The sequence below is a fragment of the Fundulus heteroclitus genome, chromosome 9, assembly GCF_011125445.2.
Source record: "Fundulus heteroclitus isolate FHET01 chromosome 9, MU-UCD_Fhet_4.1, whole genome shotgun sequence".
Classification (NCBI taxonomy): domain Eukaryota; kingdom Metazoa; phylum Chordata; class Actinopteri; order Cyprinodontiformes; family Fundulidae; genus Fundulus; species Fundulus heteroclitus.
The window spans coordinates 26,277,270-26,299,752 of NC_046369.1; the positions used below are offsets into that span (position 1 = coordinate 26,277,270).

The 22,483-nt window shown below is 42.5% G+C and overlaps 1 protein-coding gene across 6 annotated transcripts in view; it reads left to right on the forward strand.

The window, feature by feature from the left end:
- Nucleotides 1-22,483, forward strand: part of tcf3b (transcription factor 3b) — a 39,012-nt gene that overhangs the window by 3,414 nt on the left and 13,115 nt on the right. For 5 of the 6 annotated variants that reach the window (XM_012880912.3, XM_012880911.3, XM_021307745.2 and 2 more), the window contains exons 2-8: nucleotides 1,034-1,130; nucleotides 3,666-3,738; nucleotides 11,837-11,910; nucleotides 13,939-14,008; nucleotides 14,466-14,503; nucleotides 14,727-14,859; nucleotides 16,835-16,881. In XM_012880912.3, coding sequence (XP_012736366.2) covers nucleotides 1,056-1,130; nucleotides 3,666-3,738; nucleotides 11,837-11,910; nucleotides 13,939-14,008; nucleotides 14,466-14,503; nucleotides 14,727-14,859; nucleotides 16,835-16,881 — 510 coding nt within the window. In that variant the 5' untranslated portion in view covers nucleotides 1,034-1,055. The remainder of the gene's footprint in view (nucleotides 1-1,033; nucleotides 1,131-3,665; nucleotides 3,739-11,836; nucleotides 11,911-13,938; nucleotides 14,009-14,465; nucleotides 14,504-14,726; nucleotides 14,860-16,834; nucleotides 16,882-22,483) is intronic. The other variant, XM_021307748.2, reaches the window with a different exon arrangement.

The window sequence follows — 22,483 nt, forward strand, 5'->3', positions numbered from 1 at the left end:
TTTCATCCTTTTCTTTGGGATGGCGTCCGTACGGCAGAGAGGGCGCTGCTATTTCTGAATTACAAAGGAGGCTGTAAAACCGCACCACCTGTTGGTGTCCGAGGGCCTCCGTCCTTCCCCTCGCTCCCTTTCAAGACCGCTTCCTCCTGGAGCCTCCGCCGCCGCCGCTCGGCTCCGGAGAGAGAGAAGGGGCCTCCGGGGCTCGTGCCGGAATGCAAAACACGGCCTAAATCCCGCGTCGACGCTCGCCGTCTCCTCTGACAAGCTTTCTCTCTGAGTTGACATATGGTAATTTGGTAATGACGTGTTTGCATACAGTCATTAGCTCTGCCTTTCACCCCCATTTCCTTGGGCTAACAATAGTCCCAATTATGTCTGCGATTGTAAGTGTGTTCCGCTCTCTTTTATGCGGCAAGTGATCGACATATGGCTCCTTTTTTTTTAATTTTTTTTTTATTTTACCGGGGTGGCGTAAAAATGAAAGATAAAGGAAAGAGAGGAAAGTATTTACTGTGTAGTGGTTGAACTGGAGGCAGGGCGTCCGTCAGGTCGGCCAGTTTCTGAGGGGGAACGTGTAAGTAGACCGTGTCCATGTTGTGTTGAGTAGCCTGGTGTTTTTGTTTTGTCTTTTTTCACACACACCCCGCCCCCCCCCCCTCCTCTGATTTGTCCATAATTCATCCAGGTTGTAACCGGAGCCGCGTGTTTGGCCTCGTTTTCCAACCTCTTCAATATCCAACACTTGCTTATGACCCGAAATTGTGTTTCTCGTAGCTCAAAGGCGAACAACAGATGTAGCGGCCATGAGAAGGTGGCTTTAAATAAAAACCATATTGCTGCTGCGCCCCCGCTTCAGCGTCCTGGGGTGGGTGGGATAAGGGGGGGGGACAGATCCTGAAAGTTAAGATGCACCAGGCAGCAGTAGAGTAGTCTCAGCCATTCATTACCATCACCATTTTGTTCTTGAACATGTAACTTCTCGTTGTGCTCGCAAGTGCAACTAAAATCCTGTATTTGCAAATTTCTCTCTTAGGGTTTGTTAGAGACTGAAGGGTATGAGCGAGCAGCAGCAAAGAATGGCTGCAGTGGAAACTGACAAGGAACTCAGCGACCTCCTGGATTTCAGCGCGGTAAGAGAGGGGGAAGAGCGGTCTGGGTGGTTCTGGGAGGAAGAGGACAGTGCCATGCAGGTCTGCATTATGAAGGGCAGAAAAAAACAGAAAGGGGGAGGGGGGTGCTAATAATTGTTGTGAGATTGTGATAAACTTAACGAAAATACAGCCACAGGGTTATTATGTAGTTCAGGTGTGAGTAAGTATGGGGAAACTAGATTAAATTTCCTTATTTTATCAGGATTTTGGAAATATAAAGTGCTTCTTAAAGGGGGTTTATGTAATTTATACCCTTTTTCTGAATTACCACATGTCAACTTACTGATAAATTTGTCAAACTCAACGGTTTACTGTCACTGAACAAGTGAACGCACCACCGATTAACAACCAGTTAAATGGACCTTTTTTACCCCCTTCCCCCTCCCTTTTTTTTTTTTTTTTTAGACCTCAGGGTGATGTGAGTGTGAATTCAGGCTTTATATTTAAGTCGTCCAGTTATGTAGACGATGCAGAGGTGTCTGCACGAAGAACGCATTCAGTCTGTTAGATGGAAATAGAAGCGATGGGTTGGAACCGATACTAGAATTTATTATTTTTTTTTTTTTGACTCCTTTTTTGTTTTGTTAACAGGACGTTTGGGGGGAAAATCCAGCGTTGTGAGCCGAGAGCTTCTGCGTCTGTTTTTGTCATATTTTAAGGAGAGATTTTTTTTTATTTTTTTTTACCGCCGCTGCTCTCAGAGCTGTTCTCCTGACGTTATCTACAAAGCGGATGGAGACGTTCTGCTCAGTGTTGTTTTTTTTTTTTTTTCTGCTTCTTTCTTTTTTTGTTTCATTTTGTTGTGAAACCTTTCGCAGCTTAACGCTGACATAAACATCTCATAGCTCCAGCGGAGATGTTAGTCTTTTCACCCAAACAAACCGAAAGCCCTTTTTTTTTTTTTTTTTTTTTGCGTGTGTGGCTCATCAAGTGTTTCTTAATAGTTAATGCATACTTGTTAGCGGAGGTCATGTTTGAGAAATAGGACACATTTGAATCAACCGATTCTCAGTAAAGCTCTTTTTTTTTTTTTTTTTTAGCTTGTGGTTTCGTTCATGTTTTTTCGTATAATAAAGCCAGCACATGAAAGTTAAACAGATATTTTTGTAACGGAGCTTTAATGTTTTAGATACATAGTAGAAACAAGAATTAAACACCAACTAAACCGACTAGCTTGTGACTAAGACCCATTAGCTGCTGTCCCCGGCTCGTATCGGCCCGTTAGTCAGGCCGTCTGCTCCGGCACAGCCAGCAGTCTGCTGCTGGGAGCGTGCCAACGCGTTTTAAATGGGGAGGGGGGTGGAGTACCTTTAACTGCCTGTCTGTGGGCACACAGCAGCTGAATTTGGCTTTCTTTCTAAGCCTTGGGCGCGTGTAGGGTGAGTGTTTCAGCCCGCCTGCTGGCCGGCAGTGCACAGCAACAGGTGGGGCAGGTGAAGCCCTCCGCACAATATGGTCAGACACAACCCCGACTCCAGATCCTTCTAATGACGTCGTATCAGGGGGGCTTCAGTTCATAGAAATTGTTTTGCAACCTTAGTGGTTTTCGAAGCATTTTGTATTTGTCTTGTGGCGGCTCAAAGAGAACGACCGCAAAGGACCAAAACCAATGAAACATAAAGAGGAGCACAAGATAAACGTAAAGCAGGCTGTAGATGATTGGATGTTTGCATCAGGATCCTGAAGTAAACCAATCGGATACATAAACGTAAAAAAAAAAAAAAAAAAATGGACGGTTAAAGCACCAAATGCATAAATGCAAAATTTAATCCCGGTTTGTCCACTGCTGCCATCAGATAGACGAGTTTAATCCCAAGAGGACCCAGAGAGCCTCCAGGACACGTCCCCCGTCCCCCCAGGCCATAAAACTGCTTAAACCTCGCTATAATATAACCGGACACCAACAACCCACCCATGCCTAGTGTCTGTCTACGTGATATTTTGGCGCCGCGGTGATAACTGGATAAAGAACCGTTGGATGGCGTGCGCGTTTGGCGTTTGTCGGTCGGTCTGAGCGGCGCATGCAGGACTAGGCGTGCTGTGAAGCAGGGGGCGCCCTGCCGACCCCGACTGAGCAGATTCCTTAAGTCGTGCAGCGTGTGCTGAACGGGCACCTTTACGTCTGCCGCCCCGGCTGTGAAAACGTCAGGTTGTTGCAGCAGGCGGTGCGCTGTCTGGTGAAGCATCCAGACCGCATCATAGCCTGGTGGTGCAGCCCACAGTGGCTCGCTGACATCACCGCTAGTTAATGTACAGGTTAGTCATAGACTGTGATGTGAGCACAGGTCGGGCAAGGCTTTCTGGTTTCCTGATGTTTAACCGTCATGGTGGAAGTCGTGAATGATGAATTAATGCTGTTAAGTCAGTTCTGTTGGTTCGTAGCGCCAAAAGGCTGTAAGTAAGAAAAAAAAAAACACCTCTGAACCAAGCATGTGTGTGAGAGATGATGCAGTGAGGGATGTGTGAAGTGTGCCTGGCCTTGTTGGTGATGTTAGCTCTGCTTTTGTCTTGCAGATGTTTGCGCCTCCAGTAGCCAATGGGAAGAACAGGACAATGACATTGGCCAGCACTCATTTTGCTGGCTCAGGTAAGCCTTTGCATCTTTTTTTTTTATCTACTTGATCTGTTAGCCACTGCTGCTGTAAAGTCCTGTTTCATGGATTTATACTGTTTTCAAACTTAAACTGATGTGATGGTTTTTGCTTTGGTTTGCAAATCAAACGCGATCTGTCAAAATGCAAAGCTTGACTAATAATAAGAAACAGAAAAAGAGTGAAAAAAAAAACGCTTGTGGGCAAATAACACCTGAAAGACGAGCAGCAAGTGTTTGAAAGGTTAACTCACCGACATCAGGCCTTTTATTTTTCCTTTTTGGCTTTGTGGTATCTGTCACACAGTTTCACTTTGGCTCATGTAGGTTTTGATATTACGGTCACTGCTTTAATCATAAAAACACAGGTAAAAAAAAAAAACCTTTTCTGGTGCTCATATAGTCCCAACTTTTCAGGAGAGCCACAGCTTTTCCTGGCTGATGACCACTTCCTGTTTTACGTCTTCTCTGGCAGGGGTTTGTAACCTGTGGCCCCGGAGCCACATAGGGCTCTTTAAGGCCTCCATGGTGGCTCTTTATAACTTCAGCCAAACATTATAGAGGAATTAGCAGTGTTTTCGTCATATATGGGTTATTTAAAAATGATTTTAGCTGTTTTTCTGTTTGTCTTCACATATTATATGTATGAAGACTCATAGATATTGAATGGGATGACACCAGTGGTTTTTGACATTATGGGCTTTTTTTAAGCTTTCCATGTAGTGGATTATTCTATTACAACTATAAACTGATTCTCTTTTTTTTTGTAAAGGTTTGTTTTTCTGTGATCTAATACCTGGGAATAATAACAATGTGCTTCTTAAACTGTAAAACAAAACATTTTGTACTGTAGATTTTTTTTCACAGGGGTAATATAGGTTTATGGTTTTTTTTTTTTCAGTAGGAGAACGAGCCATAGTGGCTCATGGGATTGTAAAGGTTGCTGACTGCTGCCCCTGGCACTATAACACACAATAGACAAGCATGTGCTGCTGGTTCTGTAATAGTTTTGTTTAGAATCAGTCAAAACAAAGTCATTATCCTCATTCCTGTTGTAAAGCCTGTTTTTTCAAATTTTAGTCAACTTTAAAAAAAGCACATTATTAAAGTACTTGCTGTTTGTTGGTGCATTTATAGGCCGAAAATAATTATAGATCCTAGATTTTGTGCATTTAATGAAGTGGAAATAGATGTTGAGTGTTTGACCTGTTGATCAGTGGCAATCAGAGGAAACCGGCCAATCAGCTGCATCGATTTGTGCATCTGCAGAGCTGATGGGGCCCCTTTTTTTTTTTAAAGTATGTAATCCTTGCATATTTTCATAAGCAAGAGAAGTTTACATTCACTGGGGTGTTAAAGCTCATTTTATGCGCTCTTCTCCCAGACTTGTGTAGTCTGAGCAGCTCGAAGCCGAAAGCCGCCGCAGACACAAGCAGGCATCCTCAAAGCCGTCACCCTGAAGGTTATTAGTAAGTCGTGTAACTTTCGTTCCTCTGTCACCGTGCCAGCCTGGTGTGTGAAATCGAGTCACACTCTCCAGTTCCCCAGAGTGAGAAGTTGGCCGCTGAGGAACAAAGGCAAAGAAGGGGGCTTATAGACTTGAAACAACTCCCCCCCTCCTTCCCCTCCCACCCTGAAGTGTAAAACACTCCTCCCCCAACACAGCGCAGGGTTCTTACCCCCACTGATCTGCAGGAAATGGCTCAAGTCTGAGACAATGTGCCTCAGCCCCGGCTCGCAGCCTCTTAAACCGGCCCAGCATGCAGCGAGCGGCCAGAGCGGAGAAAGAGGGCCGCCTGAATAGAGGGATCAGACTGTGGAAGGCAGGATTCTGTTTGTTTCTGTTACAGCGGGCAATTACTCAGCAGTGAGAAGTTAATTCACCCCCCCTCCACCTCCACCTCCACCACCCCCTCCTCATGTCCTAAAGTGTGGCCCCTGGTCATTGACACCCATTATAATGTGATACTTAAAGCTGTCACCTTTAGCTCTGGGAGATCCTGCAGGTACTCTTTAATAGCTCCGGAGTCAAAGTGCTAACGTGTGCAGTAGATTTCTCTCGTTCCCCTTAAAAAATGCATTTAATCCCACGTTTATTGTACGTACTTAAATTAAAAAGGGGGGGGGGATTACGCGCACTTCTATTTATAAGCCGCGTCGAAGCCCCGCCCCCGGCTGCTTCTTGCTAACGCTCCTCTGTTCCCCTCAGGCCAGGAAGCTCATTTGTTGCAGAAATGGTGACCATCACAAAACAATGTCCATCTCTGACGTCAGCCGGGCAGCTTGTATATTCAGAGAGAGGTAGCAGCGCGGGAACGGTAGCGAGCTGCCTAGTGGCCCACCAGACCACCTCTATTCATCAACACAAAAGTGCTCAGAGGGGTGCTAATTGCATTAGGCGTCCTTCTCCCTTCCTCAGTGGCCTGGGCGGGTAGGGAAGGGTGGGGAAGGGTGGGGTGTCTTCATCGGAGTGGAGGCAGGAGGAAAAGGAGTGGAGGAGCGGGTTGGTAAGAACTGGGATGTTTGAGGAGTAGGGGAGGCAGAGTGTGACGGCGAGCGGTGGGAGTCGGCTAAGCCTTCAGGCAGGCGTCCCCTCAGTCACCTCTGCAGCTGCTGGCAACGTCTCCAGCCCCCCTTCACCCGCACAAACAACACAAATACGAGGGACACGACAGCCTCGTTTCCTGTAGATCACTAAAAACAACTCTGGATTTACACATCTGGTGTTTCTTCCCAACAGCTCTGCCTTTAACTTTTTTTTTTTTTTTTTAAATTCTCACCTGTTTTCCTGGCCGCGTTAATTTAGCGTTGCTCTGTCCGCATAAGGGAGGTCTAGGGAACTCCAAGCCCACAGAGGTGGGGGGGGGGGGTCTGAAAGGCGAGGGGCTTCGTTCCTTCAGCTGAATTAGATGCTTTTTGAGCCTGCAGCCATGAGAAAGCTTTGTAGTGCAGAGAATAAATATTTTTTCTGGGCTCTGGTTTTCAGTCAGTATTTGTCTTTCCATGCGAGTACAAGCAAACAAGCTAAGCCCAAATCTAGGGAGATTCAGACAACTTGTAAACACACGCATCCTTTCACTTTTAAGCTTTTTTTTTTTTTTAAGTTTGCAATTCAAATTATTATTACAACTTTGCCCCAATTATCTAACTTTCTCTCAATCATCTCTTGCTCCGTGTTTTATGGTTTAATTTCACAGTAGTAAACTTCTTAAATCATAAACTGAGTATGTCCTTGGATGTATTGGACATGTTTGGACGTTATCTTTTATAATTAATATAGGATGGAAACTAGGGAATAAAATTGGATTTTGATTTCATTGATTTAGTTTTAAAGTGTTTCCCGTGTAAAATCAGGTCAGTCCTCATCCTTAATCTCTCATCTTTCCCCTTGTGTCTACTGTTCCTGCCATTTATTTTCTCCTTTTTGTCAGGAAAGGAAAATTTGATTGTCAACATGTAAAAATCTTGTTGAATAATGCCACAGTCTGAAGGTTTTTCAGCATTAATCACCATCAAATTGCTTTTATTTGAAATAGAACGATCATTTCAACTGCAACCTACATTGTTTATTACATTTATATTAATGTTGTCAATAATATTCAGATTTTTATTTTGCTATCTAGTTTTAAGTAAACATATATGGAAATACCCTTGCTAAATTTAGAATTACCGTATTTTTCACTAATATTATAATAATAATAAAAAATAAGATAAAAATAAAAAATAATAAAAAATAATATTTTGCACTAAATATTCTTCCCAAGTGTGTAATATCACTCCGCCCCTTCACGTACACGGCTCTCTCCTGAAAGGGAGAGTTATCAGTCTCTACCGGGACGACAGAGTAGTTGGCTACACTGCCCTGTTTCTAACATAAGGCCAAAATAAACATAAACTTTTATATTGAATTAACTGTCTAGGTTTATTGTTGCTAGCACGTACTCTGGATGCGGGCTGCCTAAAGGCTCCCACATACTCGGGTGTACTCTGCGCGGGATGCCTCACATGAATACACTTCTAGTTTCGACATTACAGTCAGGCAGTCTTGTAGACAGCTCAGGGGTCCAATCAGGTAATGACACAGTGAGTGGAGCGGCTTCGTTGCTAACCAAAGTCATACTTGCGCAATATTACAGATTTTTGAGAGCATTGTACCACATAAAATCGGTCAGTAATGACAATGGTAATCATATATAAGGTGCACTGGATTATAAGACACACCGTACATTTTTGAGAAAATTTAAGGATTTTAAGTGCGCCTTATAGTCCGAAAAATTTGGTAGTTTTTATTGCACAAACTATCAGGCCTGTTTGCATTTCTGCTATTTGTAGAATAAAACCAGTGTAACAAGCTGCTATCTGCGTGTTATTTAGGGCACCTATCTGCTTATTTAGAGCCTGGTCTTAATAAAAAGTAATGGATCGGGCTCATGTGTTTTAATGACTGGAAATATTTTCAAACTGCCAAATTAGTCTCTTCTAAATGTAGCCCAGTTGGTTTTGGTGAAGAAAAGTGTTATTATATTTTTTGTTAGCCACCTTTTCTGGACTAATAAAAAAAAACACTGAAACACACAGAATGATGAAACTATGTCAATTATGGGTTTTTTAAAAAAAATAAAAAATTTAACAACTGAAGACTAGAGAAAAATCTACAGCAAGAACCATCTGTGTAGAAAATCGCAAGTTTTTCAACTCGTATTAAAAAGGCAAGTTCAAATAATTGAAGTTGCCTTTTATTGCCGTCCAGGGGAAACATTTCACCATTGTTGTAATAAAAAAAATTTTCTTAAAGAGGACTAAGGCTCTAAAAGTGCATTCCTCTATAACTTTGTTTTAGTCTAAAATGTGGTAAGATTTACTTGACTAAAACTAAAATGACTACATATGACCAAAGAGCGCATTTTATGTATGGAGTATGGAATCTAAATCCGGATCAGAGTAATTTATGCTGTTGGTATTAACCCTGAATGGTGCTAGCCTTCTTTCTGCCAGCTGAAAACCAATCTGCAGCAACAGGTTGGGGAGGGGCAGAGTGCAGTTACTACATGCTTAATAGTTGAATAAATCTGCGGTCATTCCTGTAATTGCTCTTGCTTCGCGCTGAAATCCTGCTAAAGTGTGGGAGCGGTTTTGAAATGGTCATTTTATTTTAGAATATGTTGGTCAGACTTGCTAAGCCTTTAATTCCAGTGGCTAGCCATAGTAGCATTAGCTTTAGCCTCTTTGAATCACGTCTGCAGACTAGTTTAAAAACCAGACATAAACTCTAGTAGCAATTTCTCACACAGATTAGAGATAGGATGATGTTGTTGTTTTTTTTTTTTAAACATATTCCTCGAGATACAAATAAACATTGCTGCTCTGGTAGCTTTTTTTTCTCCTCTGTGCAGCCAGAGAGGAGATAATCATATTTCCTGCTAACATATAAATCAATTCTTAATGGCCATGCCTATTTTCTGTTTGGACCTAATACCAAGTTTCTTCTATTGATCTTTATCCTCCCCATTGAGGGATACATGTTGGTGTGTTTACAGGCCAAAGAAAGTCCCAGTTGTACCTAATGAACGAAGGAAGGAAGAAAAGTTAGATTTTTCAGTGTCTGACCTGGTGATTAACAGAAAACTGGACGATTTTGATCTCTTGGCGATCGATTGTTGCAGGACTACAGTTCATCCCCCGATCTTTCACACCTATGGCAGATTTTGGTTTTAAGCGATCTTTTCATTTTAATATAAATGCCAATGAAGGAGCCCGAAGAGTCCCGTCTTGAATCTGATGGAGAATCTGTGGAGGGAGCTAAAGATTAGGGTGATGGCTAGGAGGATCCTCCAACCTCAAAGACTTTGATTTCCTCGCACATAATGGTCGATCTACCTGTAGAAACGGGCAAGAACCTGCTCTCTGTTTATAAGAGGTTTTATTATTATGATGCAAACTGAGAATTTTCCATTGCTTATTAGGGATGTTGGATCATAGTCGACATGACCGCTCCCTTTTTTAAAAATGTGTGTTAAAAATATATTCCTTTTATATGTTTATTCTATATTTGGAGCTATGCTTTCGTCGCCTATAAGAAATGAACTCGTTTGAATAAAACGTTTAACCTAAATCTGCCGGTAGTATGAATAATTTAGCTTACAGACAGGAGCGTACCAGACATGCATCATGTGTAGAAAGTGGGGGGCTACGGGGTCGGCGCCGTCATGAGAATATCACATTAAACCGAACACAAGTGCACTTCCTACGATGGCCATAGGGAGAGTGTATGATTAAATAAAACAACATGAGAAGGTTTTTTTTTCTTTTTTAATTAGAAAGTGTTCAGCACTAAGACAGCAGGATTAATGGAGCTCCCAACGCTGGAAAAAAACGAAACGAAAGCCCAGAATGAATCTGTTTATTTAGATTTAATCCAGCATCAGGATTCTTCGAGGAGCCTTTTCTAATTTTTACTCTGGGCCGCTCGAGGTGACGAGCTGGTTGGAATCAGGGCGCAGAAAATCTTCCTGTCGGCTAAACTATTCGATTCGGATAGTCGAGCCTGGATTGTTTGACTTAGACGTAAAATCTAAACATTGAAATAATCTCTTCTTTGTAGGGTTCAGTGTTAAATATGATTATACATGAATTAAAAAATATGGAAAGCCTTTGGGTATTATTATACCCCCCCCTGCATTGTTGCTGATGATTCGATATGACACGGGATAACAATAGGATAATCTCTGTTCTGGCATGGCTGGAGCTCTCATAGGCGTCAGCAGCCACCTCCGCAGCTCTCCACCTTGTTTTAATTGCCTTCAAGTTAATTACTCCAGTAAGTGTGAAACAATGTTGTCAGACTTCCCCCTGCTCAGCGCTCTCACTCTCTGCTCCGCACCCCTGTTGGCCAAATGGGGGGGAAATCATCGGTGGATGAATGGGGCTTTGGAAAAAAAAAAAAAGCCGTAAACACGAGGTTGCTTTCTTTGTTGCCGGCGTTGACCTGCTTAGTTGACAGTTAAGTCATGTTTGTGGGATATTTGCTGCGTTGGGAAACGTGAAATACTGCCATCTACTGTGTTTTAATGAAGCAGAGGTTTAAAGGCTGCTTTTTGTTTATAGTAGATTTATTTATCTTTTTTTTTGTCTTGCTAATTTGCTTCCTTTTCCCCCCCCTGAACTTGACCTGGCACCAAGCTTTGCCCGAAGTGTCTCCGTTACAAAATCGGTCATCTGATGTAGCAGTAAGCTCATCACGGCCGCCGATATGTGGAGGTGGGCACGGCTGATCCTTTAAGGTCCCCCTCTCCTCCCCGCTCGCCTGATTCTCCATGCCACTGGCATCGGCCCCATAGATCACGGCTGTCGCAGCGTGTGTAGGTGCTTGCACCGCTCTGTTAGCCTCATCGCTCATTCTCACTCGTCAAGCAGGCTGCTGATCTCACCCAGACCCCGTCTCACTCCCCTTCCCTTCCCTTCCCTGCCTGCCTGCCTCTCGTTTCGTCTCCTTGCTTTCTCCTTCCACTCGCTCGCTGCTTTGCGTTCTCACACACATTTTTTTAATTAGGCAAAAATCAAAGGCGCAGTATGAATATTCATAAGGAAACTGCATTAATATGCACAATTATGCAAATCAGCATGCAATTAAGCCCTGTGTCTCCAGAGAGCCTGGATAGCATTAGTGCATTAGACAGGGAGAAGGGGATGATGGGGGTATTTTGGAGTTTTCTGCTCCACCAATCTTCCACTGTGTTTTCTCTTTGTGCCACACTTCAGTTATTTCTTTACCTCTAACACTATGCTTCAGCCCTTTTCCTTCACGTTTTTGTTTTGTGAGAGATATACTTGGAATAATTAAATGTGACATGGATAACATTGTATCCTCATGCTTTACATTAGGAAGTAAATGGTTAATTTTATGGTATTCAGTAACCATAATGACCTCTAATGGGAACATTGCACAGCGTTATAAACATGTTTTTCCCTGGATATTATTAATAGTCTTTATTATCTTTGCTTAATATTAATGTTTTTTTACTTTCACTTTGTGCGGCTTGCTTGTTGGACCTGCCTGTCCGTCCTGACCGTAACGCTACATGGTTTTGTTTTCCAGCAATAGACGAGCGCAGTGGCTCTGGGTCTTGGGGCTCCACAGAACAGAACAGTCCCTCGTTCACCCAAGGACGGGTAAGATCACGACGCATCCAGACGTGCCGTTTAGTCGCACCTGACTTTAAAATTGCACATCTAAGGGGTAATACCAGATGCTTCGATACCGACACCCTCACACGTATTCAGTCAATCACGCACCCAGAACTGAAAATGCACTACCTACCTCCTCGTGGCTGCCTCTCTGCAGTGTGCCATACATGATTTGCAGTGGTAATTTTTTTTTTTTTTTTTTTTTATTTCTTTTTGCTCGCTACCTAATAACCTTGGCCCAGGATCCGGCATTGGCAAGCACCCTTGTTGCTCAGAACCTCTGGTGAAGCCCGGTGGTAATTGCAGCTTTACATCAGCATAACTGTCTTGGCACCGGCCTGTAAATACAAAGTACAGGGGGTAAAATAGATGCAGAAAGCTTTGATTACCACAAGTTGATAATTAAGAAAGTCGGCCTGAATCCCTCGAGCTGATGCAGATTTGTTTGGCATTGCTCCCGGCATAGCTAGAAAGAAAAGCAGAGGGAAGATAACCACTAAGGTATATAGGAAAGCTGACAACATGAGGGTGGCTCTGTATTTAAATGGTTTTCTCTCTGCATGTTATCAAAGAAGGGAACTCGACTATTCAACTTGGATTCAAGTTGCAGTTAAATCCCCAAAAACAAAGCCACAAACAAACGACTTGGACTCTCGCTCTAAAGACTCGAGATTCCGTCAAATGTGATCAGGAGTTAAAGTAAGCTAGTGAGTGTGCATCGTTCCAGTGATGCTTGTCCCTCTGAGTTACCGTAGGGTGTAAAAATGACTGGTAGGCATGGTAACATTATGCACCTCACATATGCACTCTGTAATGTTTCTTAACAATAGGTCCCAGTAAAAGAAGGTAATAGCAGCTTCCAGGCTGATCTTTTGAAGAAGCATTAGACTTGGACAGTAAATACATGTGCCACTCTTAAATGTGTTTATTCCCCTGTTTAATGGGGGGCATTTGATTTATTGACCAGGAACGCATTACGTTGAATTCATATGTGCAAATACATTTGAAGGAAAAAATGCAAAAAAATAAAGAGTTGGGGAACATAATATCAGTAAATTCACATCTGACAAAAAATCGGGAGACTTTAACAAACAGAAGAGGATGTCCTCTTGTTTATTTTTTTTTTAACGGCTGAAAACTGAAAGTGAATTGTCAATTTGTCTGATATTTTCAGCAGTTATTGAATGAACCTTTTTTCTTTTGTTGTATTTAATGTAATTGATATTCTAAGGTGTCTAGTGGACGAGAATTTATTCTTAATTACAGTGTGCTTGTTCCTCTGTATAAACACTAATTACAATGTTGTTTGTGTCTGCCTTTTGTTTTTGTGGCATAGACACAATACTATTACAGTAAAAAATGCTATTTTTCACTAAGAACATTATTTTTAACCGAGACTTTGCTCACCTCGGCATGCTGGCTGCTTGAAACTGAAAGGGAGACTCAGGCTTGACCTACTTTCTGATGAATTTAGTTAATGATCACCTGACCACTTGGTGCCACTCACAGAGCATTTAAGTTTAATTTCCAGATGGTCAGTTAGTTGAACCTAAACCTTTAAAGAAAGAAGACAAGATGTTGACCTTATGGCAAAAGTGATGGACACGGTCCTGATGTAGCAGAACACTGTGAATTTCAAACCACACACTATTCAGAACTGGACCACATGTAAAGTACACACTCCAAATATGCGACGAGACTTGATGTTGACGTTTACCGCATTTATCTCATGTTTACACTGTCACTTTTTTTTTTTTTTTTTTTAACTTACAAGCATATGAGGCAACATGGGAAACGGTGTCACCAGACCTCAACGATTTGATTTCACAATCAGCCTACAAAAATGTTGGTTTTAAGCAGACTGAATGGCTAGCATTTAGTGTGGGAACGATGTTAATTTGTTAAAAACTCCAGAATTGAATTGTACTAGAGGAGGGGGGGCGAAGGGGTTAAGATATCTGCATGTTATTTACATTTTAAGGCCTGTTATATTCTGTACCATTGATTCTACAGAACTTTGGAGATGGATCCCACTTCAGTGAACATGAAAGCTTGCCCTCTCAGTTCAGTTCAGGGATTGCAGGTATTTTCTTTAATCTACCTTTCTACAACTGCTCTGTACATATTGCCTAATAATCTGACCTTATATTATAGTTGCAATGCATGCATTTGATAACTAGTCAGGACTGTGTACTTTATGACCACAGACCTTGTTTTCTAATGTGTAATGTGTGCCTGCATTCATAGTCCTGTGTTTGTGTGCATGTGCCTATGCTCATCCGTTGAGTGTTAGAGATGTTAGGGTGCTGAAGCAGAAACCCTCCCTGGGGTTTTGTCTGGCGGGCAGCTTTATGCAGCTGAGCGTATTGAAAAAAGGGGGAAGGCCTCCCTGAGCAGTTTCTACTTGTGAAAACCTACTTTCCATTTCTGCTATCACACAGCGTTGCATCCAAGTATTTTTGAGCAATCTTGTTGTGATCACGGCAAAGTTAAAAACAACCTTTCTTTTCTTTTTTTTCTTTTTTTTTTTTACCTTGCAGGTAAAAACGAGAGGCCACCGTACACTCCCTTTGGCCAGGTATGTTCCTCTGCGCTCAGTCCTGGCGTGTCTCTCACAGGCCAAGCAAGTGAAACCTAAGTTCAATACTGGGCCACTAAAGGAAGCTCCGTTTTCTCAGTTCTCTTTTCAGACGCTTTGAATTTACAACCGTCTTTGTTTCTTAGAAGAGAAATTGACATTTTTTTTTTCTGTAGTGCTTTCCCACGCATGTAAAAAACATTATCTGTCTCTCTGTTTCCAGCCTGGTTTATTTCCAAGTGACATAGCCATGCCCAGCCCAGATGCGTTGTCTCCCTCTGGCATAAAGTCAGGCTCTCAGTTTTATCCGTCATATCCCGCCAACCCCAGGAGAAGGCCGCCTGAAGGAAGCTTAGGTAAATATACAAAAAAAAACCGTCAAACACTCTTCAATGTTGGTACTTTATTCCTTTTTTTTACTCAATGTCTGTTTTCCACAAGTGTGACCATAATAACATTTTTACCATATTTGGTAGAAAACTTGATATGAAACCTTAACCCTCTCTGGTCTTTTGGTACCGAGTTAAAATATTCCCCTGAGAAATGAGAGACTGCTGTAAGATCTCATACGGCAGTTTGAGATGACCTAATATGCCCCTTTGTTTCATGTTGGTGGCTATCAGTCCTGCACCAGGCGTTACTGTTTAAGGAAAAACGAAAATATCCTACCACCCTACTGACAAATGTGTTTTTAATGGATTGTCTATACTAGTATATACAGTATGCATGATGTGCAGTAAGGTGTAGGGTGCTGGAGCTATTCTTATCATTAGTCTGACTGTTCATTTCTAATATAAATTATATTACAATCCCAAACTGCTCAGGCTGAGGTCTGACCTGATTCCTACTGTGGCACAAAATTAGTTTTTAATCCAACAAAACAGGAAGGCCAGTCATTTCCATTTCTGCATCAAACCTTCGTCTGTTTTCATAAGCATGAAGCAAAGTGCATCAAAGTCTATGCGGTGTGTTGATACCTTTACAGACACAGTTTTACATCGTTTAATATCGCTGAAAAAAGGTTTATTTAGTGATTGAACCTGCCGATCATCCATCAGAGTCAATTATGGGTAAAGTGGCTGTTTGGTTCATCATTACATTTTCTTTTTATTTCGCTACGGCTGTGTTCATAACATGTCGTGGCAGTTTTTTTTTTCGCTTGTGAGAGTATATCAAATTATTAAGTACAAAAATATGCTCTTTTTTTTTCTTCTTTTACTTTAGAATATTAGAAAGAAATCAAAGACAATATACTGACATGGATCAAACTACATGTTCAGATTCTAAAACATTTAAAATTGTGAAAGAGTAATAATTATTATTGATGCACAATGGATCAACATTAATATCGGTATCAGCCCATGTCATTTTTTAAAACATATCGGGGCGATAAGTAAAAGCGGGCCAGGACTAACATCTGGAGGGGAGGGCGTTGGCCATGTGGTATTTGTTTGACGTGATGGTGGTGCAGCGCGGGATTGTGGGTGTTTACTTCAGAGAAGTAATGGCAGATGTGTGGTCGTTTGTTCATGTTGTCTAAATGGTAGAGAAATGTCTGCAATCTGTGTTATCAGCCCTAACAGCGGTATTAATATTGGATAGATATCTTTTAAATTATCATATTGGCTCATCCCTAATTAGTATTATTATTCTGATGGTTAATAATTACCAATGACACCAAATGTAATGTTTTGGCTCATTCCAAACCTCGTCTCCTCTTAAAGTCGTTCTGTGAAGAAAATGTTTTTGGTTCGTGAGGAAAAGCCGTGCCCCCCCCCCCCCCCAATCAGCATAGGGTTAAGTTACGTTTACACTGAATTAAAAAAAAATAAAATAAAAATGGGATTCCACCTGCATTTTTTAACTTGCAGTACGGTTCAGTGTAGCCTACTGGTTGTAAATTAGCTTTTCATGATCAGGTTGAGTGCTGTATTGTAAAATCATTGGATTAAAGTAATCTGGAATACATGGGACTATGAATGACTATAAATTGGACCTGTTTTGTTCAGTTGAATAAAATCGGTGCTTGGCCTGAAATCCACATATTTTGTGTCCTTCGTTTAGTAGAAATGCATGTTGTTTTTTTTTTTTTCTAATCAGAGGTTTACTGTGGGTAAAGATGAAGCGGTAGAAACACTTCATTGCCAGTGACACACTTGCTACAGCTTGTTCAGAGTTGCAGAAACTGGATCAAGCACATGAGCCAGCACTTGAGCTTGCATAATTTTTGCTTACGTCTCATTTTATTTTTCAAGTCCTTTTTTTTTCACTCTCTTTTTTTTTTTTTCTCATTCTCTTGTGTCTTTTAATTTTTTTTTTTTCTGTCTGCAGAGACCCAGCCAAAGAAGATTCGGAAACCCCCGGGCCTGCCGTCCTCGGTGAGAACCCATTTCTTCTCATCTCCTCGCCCTCTCAGCCAGTTGGCCTTTTTCCTGCCTGTATACTCTGACTCCCTCACCCTGCTTGAGCTCGCCTGTGACAGACAGGAGTAAAGACGTTCTGCTCGCACGTGCACCCGGAGAGCTGTCATTCGGACACCTCAGAGCCCAGCGAACAGCATTGCTGTGGTTGTTGCTACAGTCGGGGATGAGGGGGGGGGGGGGTGTTGAGTTGTTTGAGGTGCTTGACTTCAATGCAGTGAAGCAATTTATATCATCTTGTTGCAGTGTGACACGTTTACAAACTGAATCCTTTTTCACAATCTGACCTGAATTGTGAAGACGCGTAGAACATTGTTCGTATGCAGTCTGGAAAAGTAGGACATTTGATTTCAGTATTTTCCAGGTCCAGATGAATATTAAGGAAGAGAAATGGAGTATCGGGAAAATATTCGTATTTCCCATCTTTCCTTTCCCCCCCCCACCCTTCTGTACTTTCTTTCTTTTTTCTTCCTTCTAACCATCTGCTGCATTTTCTGAACCCTGTAACCCATATTTAAAAGACGTTTGAGTATTTTATAGTATTAAATGAACAGCCAAATGATATTTAATCTGGGAAAATATGGGATAATTACATGAAAAATAAGATGGAACCCTTGTAGGATGAAGCTTTTCAGTTATCTAAACTGGTTCCTTTTTTTTTAATTATTCAAATGTGAAGAAGTTGCTTGCCTTTAGGCTCAAGCTCCTGAAGAAATGTCTGGCTCACTCCTACATGTCCTTTTCCGTAATGCTTTGACTTGAACCGGCTGCTCAGTTTATCGGCTGATTAGCGTTTAGCCGCCTGATTCGCTCCAAACTTCAGCTCTTGTCCAAGCAGGATGAATTTTCTCGTGATGGCATGTCTGACTGTAACTAGTGTCATTTTTTTGTCTGCGTGCCCAGAGGTCCTAGCAGCTGATGGGAGGATGACGGCAGCCGCACATAGCTGGAAATACAAGTCACTGTTACTCATTTTATTGAGCCGAATCTGGTTCATGCCCATTCATGAATCAGTGTCGCATTTTAGGTCTGACGTGTCTGCTGTTGCCCAGCCAGCCTCGTTAAACGCTTTAGAACAACAAAGACTCTTTTAGTTTGAAAAGCAGGAGTAAAATTGAAACAAACAAAAACACTAGCCTCCCCTAATGTGTTTCTGCTCAAATTGATTACAAAAATTGCCTTGAACGTGAGCTAATTAGCGTCTTTTGAAGTCGCCATACAGGTCAGATTTAGCGGACTGCCTGGGGTTAGGAAAGCCAGTCCTTGAGGGCCAACGTCCTGCGTGGTTTAGAGGGCTCTCTGCTTGAACAGATCTGATTTGCATGAATGTGTCATTAACAGGATCATGCAGGACTCAGGATGAGGAGACAATTGATGTTATGATCAGGTGTGTTACAGCAGCAGGGACCTAAAACACGGCGGACCAGAACTGCCAGCCCACCCTTGGGCTAGCAGGTCGTTATTCGGCTCTTATTTCTATCAAAGGCCCGTCTTGATGCTTTGGTGAGCTCTGTAGCACTACTTCAGCTGCTTTCACTAATAATCTGCGTTTGTGCTACTGTAGTTCTCCGATAACAGGAGTGAGCTCCGAGATTACAAAGAGCACAAGTAGTTTCTTCTTCCTATTTTTGCCCAAATGTTTCATTTTTGTTTTGACACTAATCTCTAAATGAAATTTTTTAAATTAAAGTTAAAATCTTCGGCTAACATACAAGCTATTTTTAAGACTTTGCCCAAATCAGAAACGTAATGCATAAGTCATTTTTTTTAGTGCCTTGTATTCACATCCCTTGGATTCTCCATTATCATGTTACAACCACAGTGGTCAATGTATTTTAATGGGATGTGATGGACTAACAGAAAGTAGAGCGTAGGGCTGGGCCATATGGACCAAAAATAATATATACAATGTTTATCTCCATGTTTTTCTTTTCATTAAGTCAATATAAAAAGGCATTTTTGAATCAAAGCTTCATCCCAAATGTCTCACTGTCACATTTTTTTACATACAGCTTTAGAAAAGATGAAGAAACTGCTGAAAAATAACTTACTTGAATACATAAAAGTATATTTTGTAATGCAACATAGTGCATCTTGATATAAATTATATAGTCTCATATCCGTTTTTTAAAAAAAATCTTTATTTTTAAAATCTCAATATATTTCCCAGCCCTAGTAGAGTGTAGTTTTAAGGTGGAAGGAAAAGGATCCATTTTTTTTAAGCACATAAATCTGAAAAGTGTGGCATGCATTATTTAAATTGAGCTCACTTTATTCCAATACAGTCTGTTGCAACCAACTGTATAGGAAGTGACCTAATTAGTAAATGGTGTCTCCCTGCATGTAGTTTGATCTCAGAAGTTTAGTAGAAGGTTAGTGAACAGGTCACATGATTAAGACTAATGAGCCTGGCAGACAGGTCAGAGATAAAGACGTGGAGGTGTTTAATACAGCATGGCACAGAGCACTGCTCTGTCTCCAGAGAAAGAATATGACATGACTGCTGACGTAGGAAGACATGGCCGCTCGCCTTACCTGGCAGGCCTTTCAAGGAGAGCATTAATTAGAAAGTCAGCCAAGAGTCTGGAGGAGCTGCAGAGATCCACAGCTCAGGTCTGTGTGTCAGTAGGACCACTAGTTGTTGCACACTTTCCATATTTGACCTTTTTGATAGAGGGAGACACACAAACCCATAAAAAGTCCTGTTTTTCAGTTTGTCACAAACCATGTAGAAGAAGCTACTTTGGTCAGATTAGACTAAACGCCATGAGTGGCAGACAACTAACGCTGCACCTCATCATCATCATCATCATCATCAGGGGATTCAGTTCTCCAGCAGGACAGGAAAGCTGCTCAGAGTCGATGGAGCTAAACACAGGGACATCCCTGAAGGGAAACTGTTCCAGCAGACTGGACCAGAGACTCTGGACAACCCCAAACATACAGCCAGAGTCCCTATGGAGGGGTGAGATCAGAGCTGGTTCATGTTAGAATGGCCCAGTCAAAGTCCAGATTGAGAAGATGTGATCTGCAAAATCATCTTCAGACACTTTCTGATCACTCAGACATCTTTTTTTTTTTTTTTTTTTTTTTGCAAAGAATGGGCAGAAAATGTGTGTACACCAGGAGACCTGCAGGTGTAAGTGCAGTGGAACGGGGCTTCTGCAAAATGTCGACTCACTGGAAGTAAATACACGTGAAAACTACACCATGACGTAGTTTTTACCCTAACCGTCTTTCTCCCTGGACTGTACATTTATGCAAAGTTTGCATGAACTAGTCGCGCGGTGTTCAGTTTCTGCTCGTGGTGTGGACACAGTGGGACCCGATGAGCCCTTCAAAGCCGGTTTCTTTAAGTTTTGGCGTCTTAAGAAAGCGAAGCTGTTGTTTACCAACCCACCTGTAGGCGCCGTGTAGAAGTTGCATCACAGAGACGTGAGCGTGAACCCCTGTCTCGCCACGGCTCTGTGTTTTATTCTCTGAAGCTCGTCCGTTCTGTGTAGCAGCGTGGAGGACGGGGCTGTGTGGTTTTCGGTGCGAGTGATGAGATGCGTGTTTGTGTGAACCCCCCCCCCCTCCACCCCTGCCTCACCTCCGCCTACGCCTCGCCACATGATGGCCTGGGTGGGCCTCCCCCTGCGAGTGACCCAGTTGTGAGGCGCAGTGCTTGCGAGGCCTCTTAGTCCCGTGTCTGAGCCCAGATTAATGACTGCTGGTGATGATCCTGCGCGCTCTCTCTCTCTCTCCACCCTCCTCCCCTTCTGTTTTTTTTTCTTTACCGGCCTATCGCGTGTCTTCACTATCTGCTTTTATAACGCAAAATAACGTTGCTTTAAATCGGACAACTTTATGCGTCCACTCGGTTCCTGTAAATCCGTCCTCTTCGCCTGCGCTCACAAACTCGACAAACATTTGCGTCTCTTCTGCCCACTAGTCGTCCCTTTACCTACCCACAAACCTTTGTGGTTGATTGTAAGCGCTTGCAGGTTAGTTTGATGTTAATCTTCATCTATTCCCCACCAGCAGTAAACCTTTTTTTTTTTTTCCCCCTATGTGTTAGAGGCCTTTGCACGGTCATAACCTGAATCACATTAAACCCGTATTAGTTAAGGATTTTACCCTATAAATCTCTTTTCTTCCCGGAGAATACAATTACCCGGCAGCGGCTGCCTTTGTGCGGCGCTGCGCTCGCGTCCAGAGCAGCAGGATTCGCAGGACATTGTTCCCGGTGAAAGAACAACTCAAAGCTCATTGTTAAATGAAGCCATCTCCATCATGTTTCCCCCCCCCCGAATTAACCGTGATCATTTTAAATCCCCCGTTTCCTTCACACTCCCCTGGCCGTATCAAGCTTTGTTTAAGTCATTTAGATTACCGTCCCGAGTCCCCCTGAACACCCCTTATCTCTCCACCCATTTCATATATCATCAGGACCTTCATTCCCCCCCCCCCCTCCTCTATCAACCCTCATCCTTGCCCCTTTACCACCCCTACCCACCACAGTTTCTCCCCGTCTCTCCCTCTCTTTCCGTCTCCCTCGCTGACTGGATCCCAGCCCCCATCTCTCTCTCTCTCTCTCTCTCTCTCTCTCCACTCGTTCCCTCTCCTCAGCCCAGCTGCCTGTGGAGTTGGATGCGGTCCAGGAACAGGCAGATGGCTCTGTAATTAGAAGTGCATCTCTCCATTCCCTTTCCACTTCTCCTTGTTAAATCAAATTACAGAAAAAAATCTCTTTTCTGGATTAGCATTCTTTGCAGCATAGCCTTCATTCTCTTCCCCTTTTTTCCTGTATCTGTCATGTAGTACAGAGGAAGGGAAGAGTGAGTGGCACACGAGGGGGACTGGGAAACCGACGACTTCCTGCGTCCATCCTCGGCCCTTTTATTGCTAGTTTGTTGTTAGGAAGGGTGTTTACGCGTGTAGAATGTCAGCCTTGGTTCGGGCGCGTTTGCTCTTGGTTTGCGCGTGAATGGGTGTGTTGGCTCACTAAATGTGTGGTATGTGTGCGAGCTGATACTGAGCATGTTACAGGGAGGGGCTGCGGGCCTGGCAGTGCGATGTCACCGGGGTCCTACGAGCTAGAGGAAATGCTCACTGTGCTCTGGGATTCGAGCCGTCGCTGTACCCAGCATGCCATGGCCACTGTGGTCTCCTCTACAGGCGAGGAGCTGGCCTCGCTTCCTCCTCCTCCTCCACCTCCAGCAGACTCCCTCATGCCATCTTGTGGCCGTTTGAGGCTATTGTAATCCAATAGTTGTCCGTGGCTAACAAAAATTAGGTGGTTGGCATTAAATATATATATTTTATTTTATATACATTTGGTTCCAAACCATTGAAACGCTTTAATATGTAGGTTCTCATCAAATCTGTTACTAATAGACATTAAATCATTTGACATTGATTATTAGGTATAATAGTTGTATCTTACTGATATCTTGCCTTTTACTGATTCTTTTTGTTTTGATAGGCTTATTCAAAAATACAGAACAAGCTACACATGCCAACTTTTTGTTATGATGCTCGTTATAGATTAACTCTGGAAGCCCCACAACGTGATGTT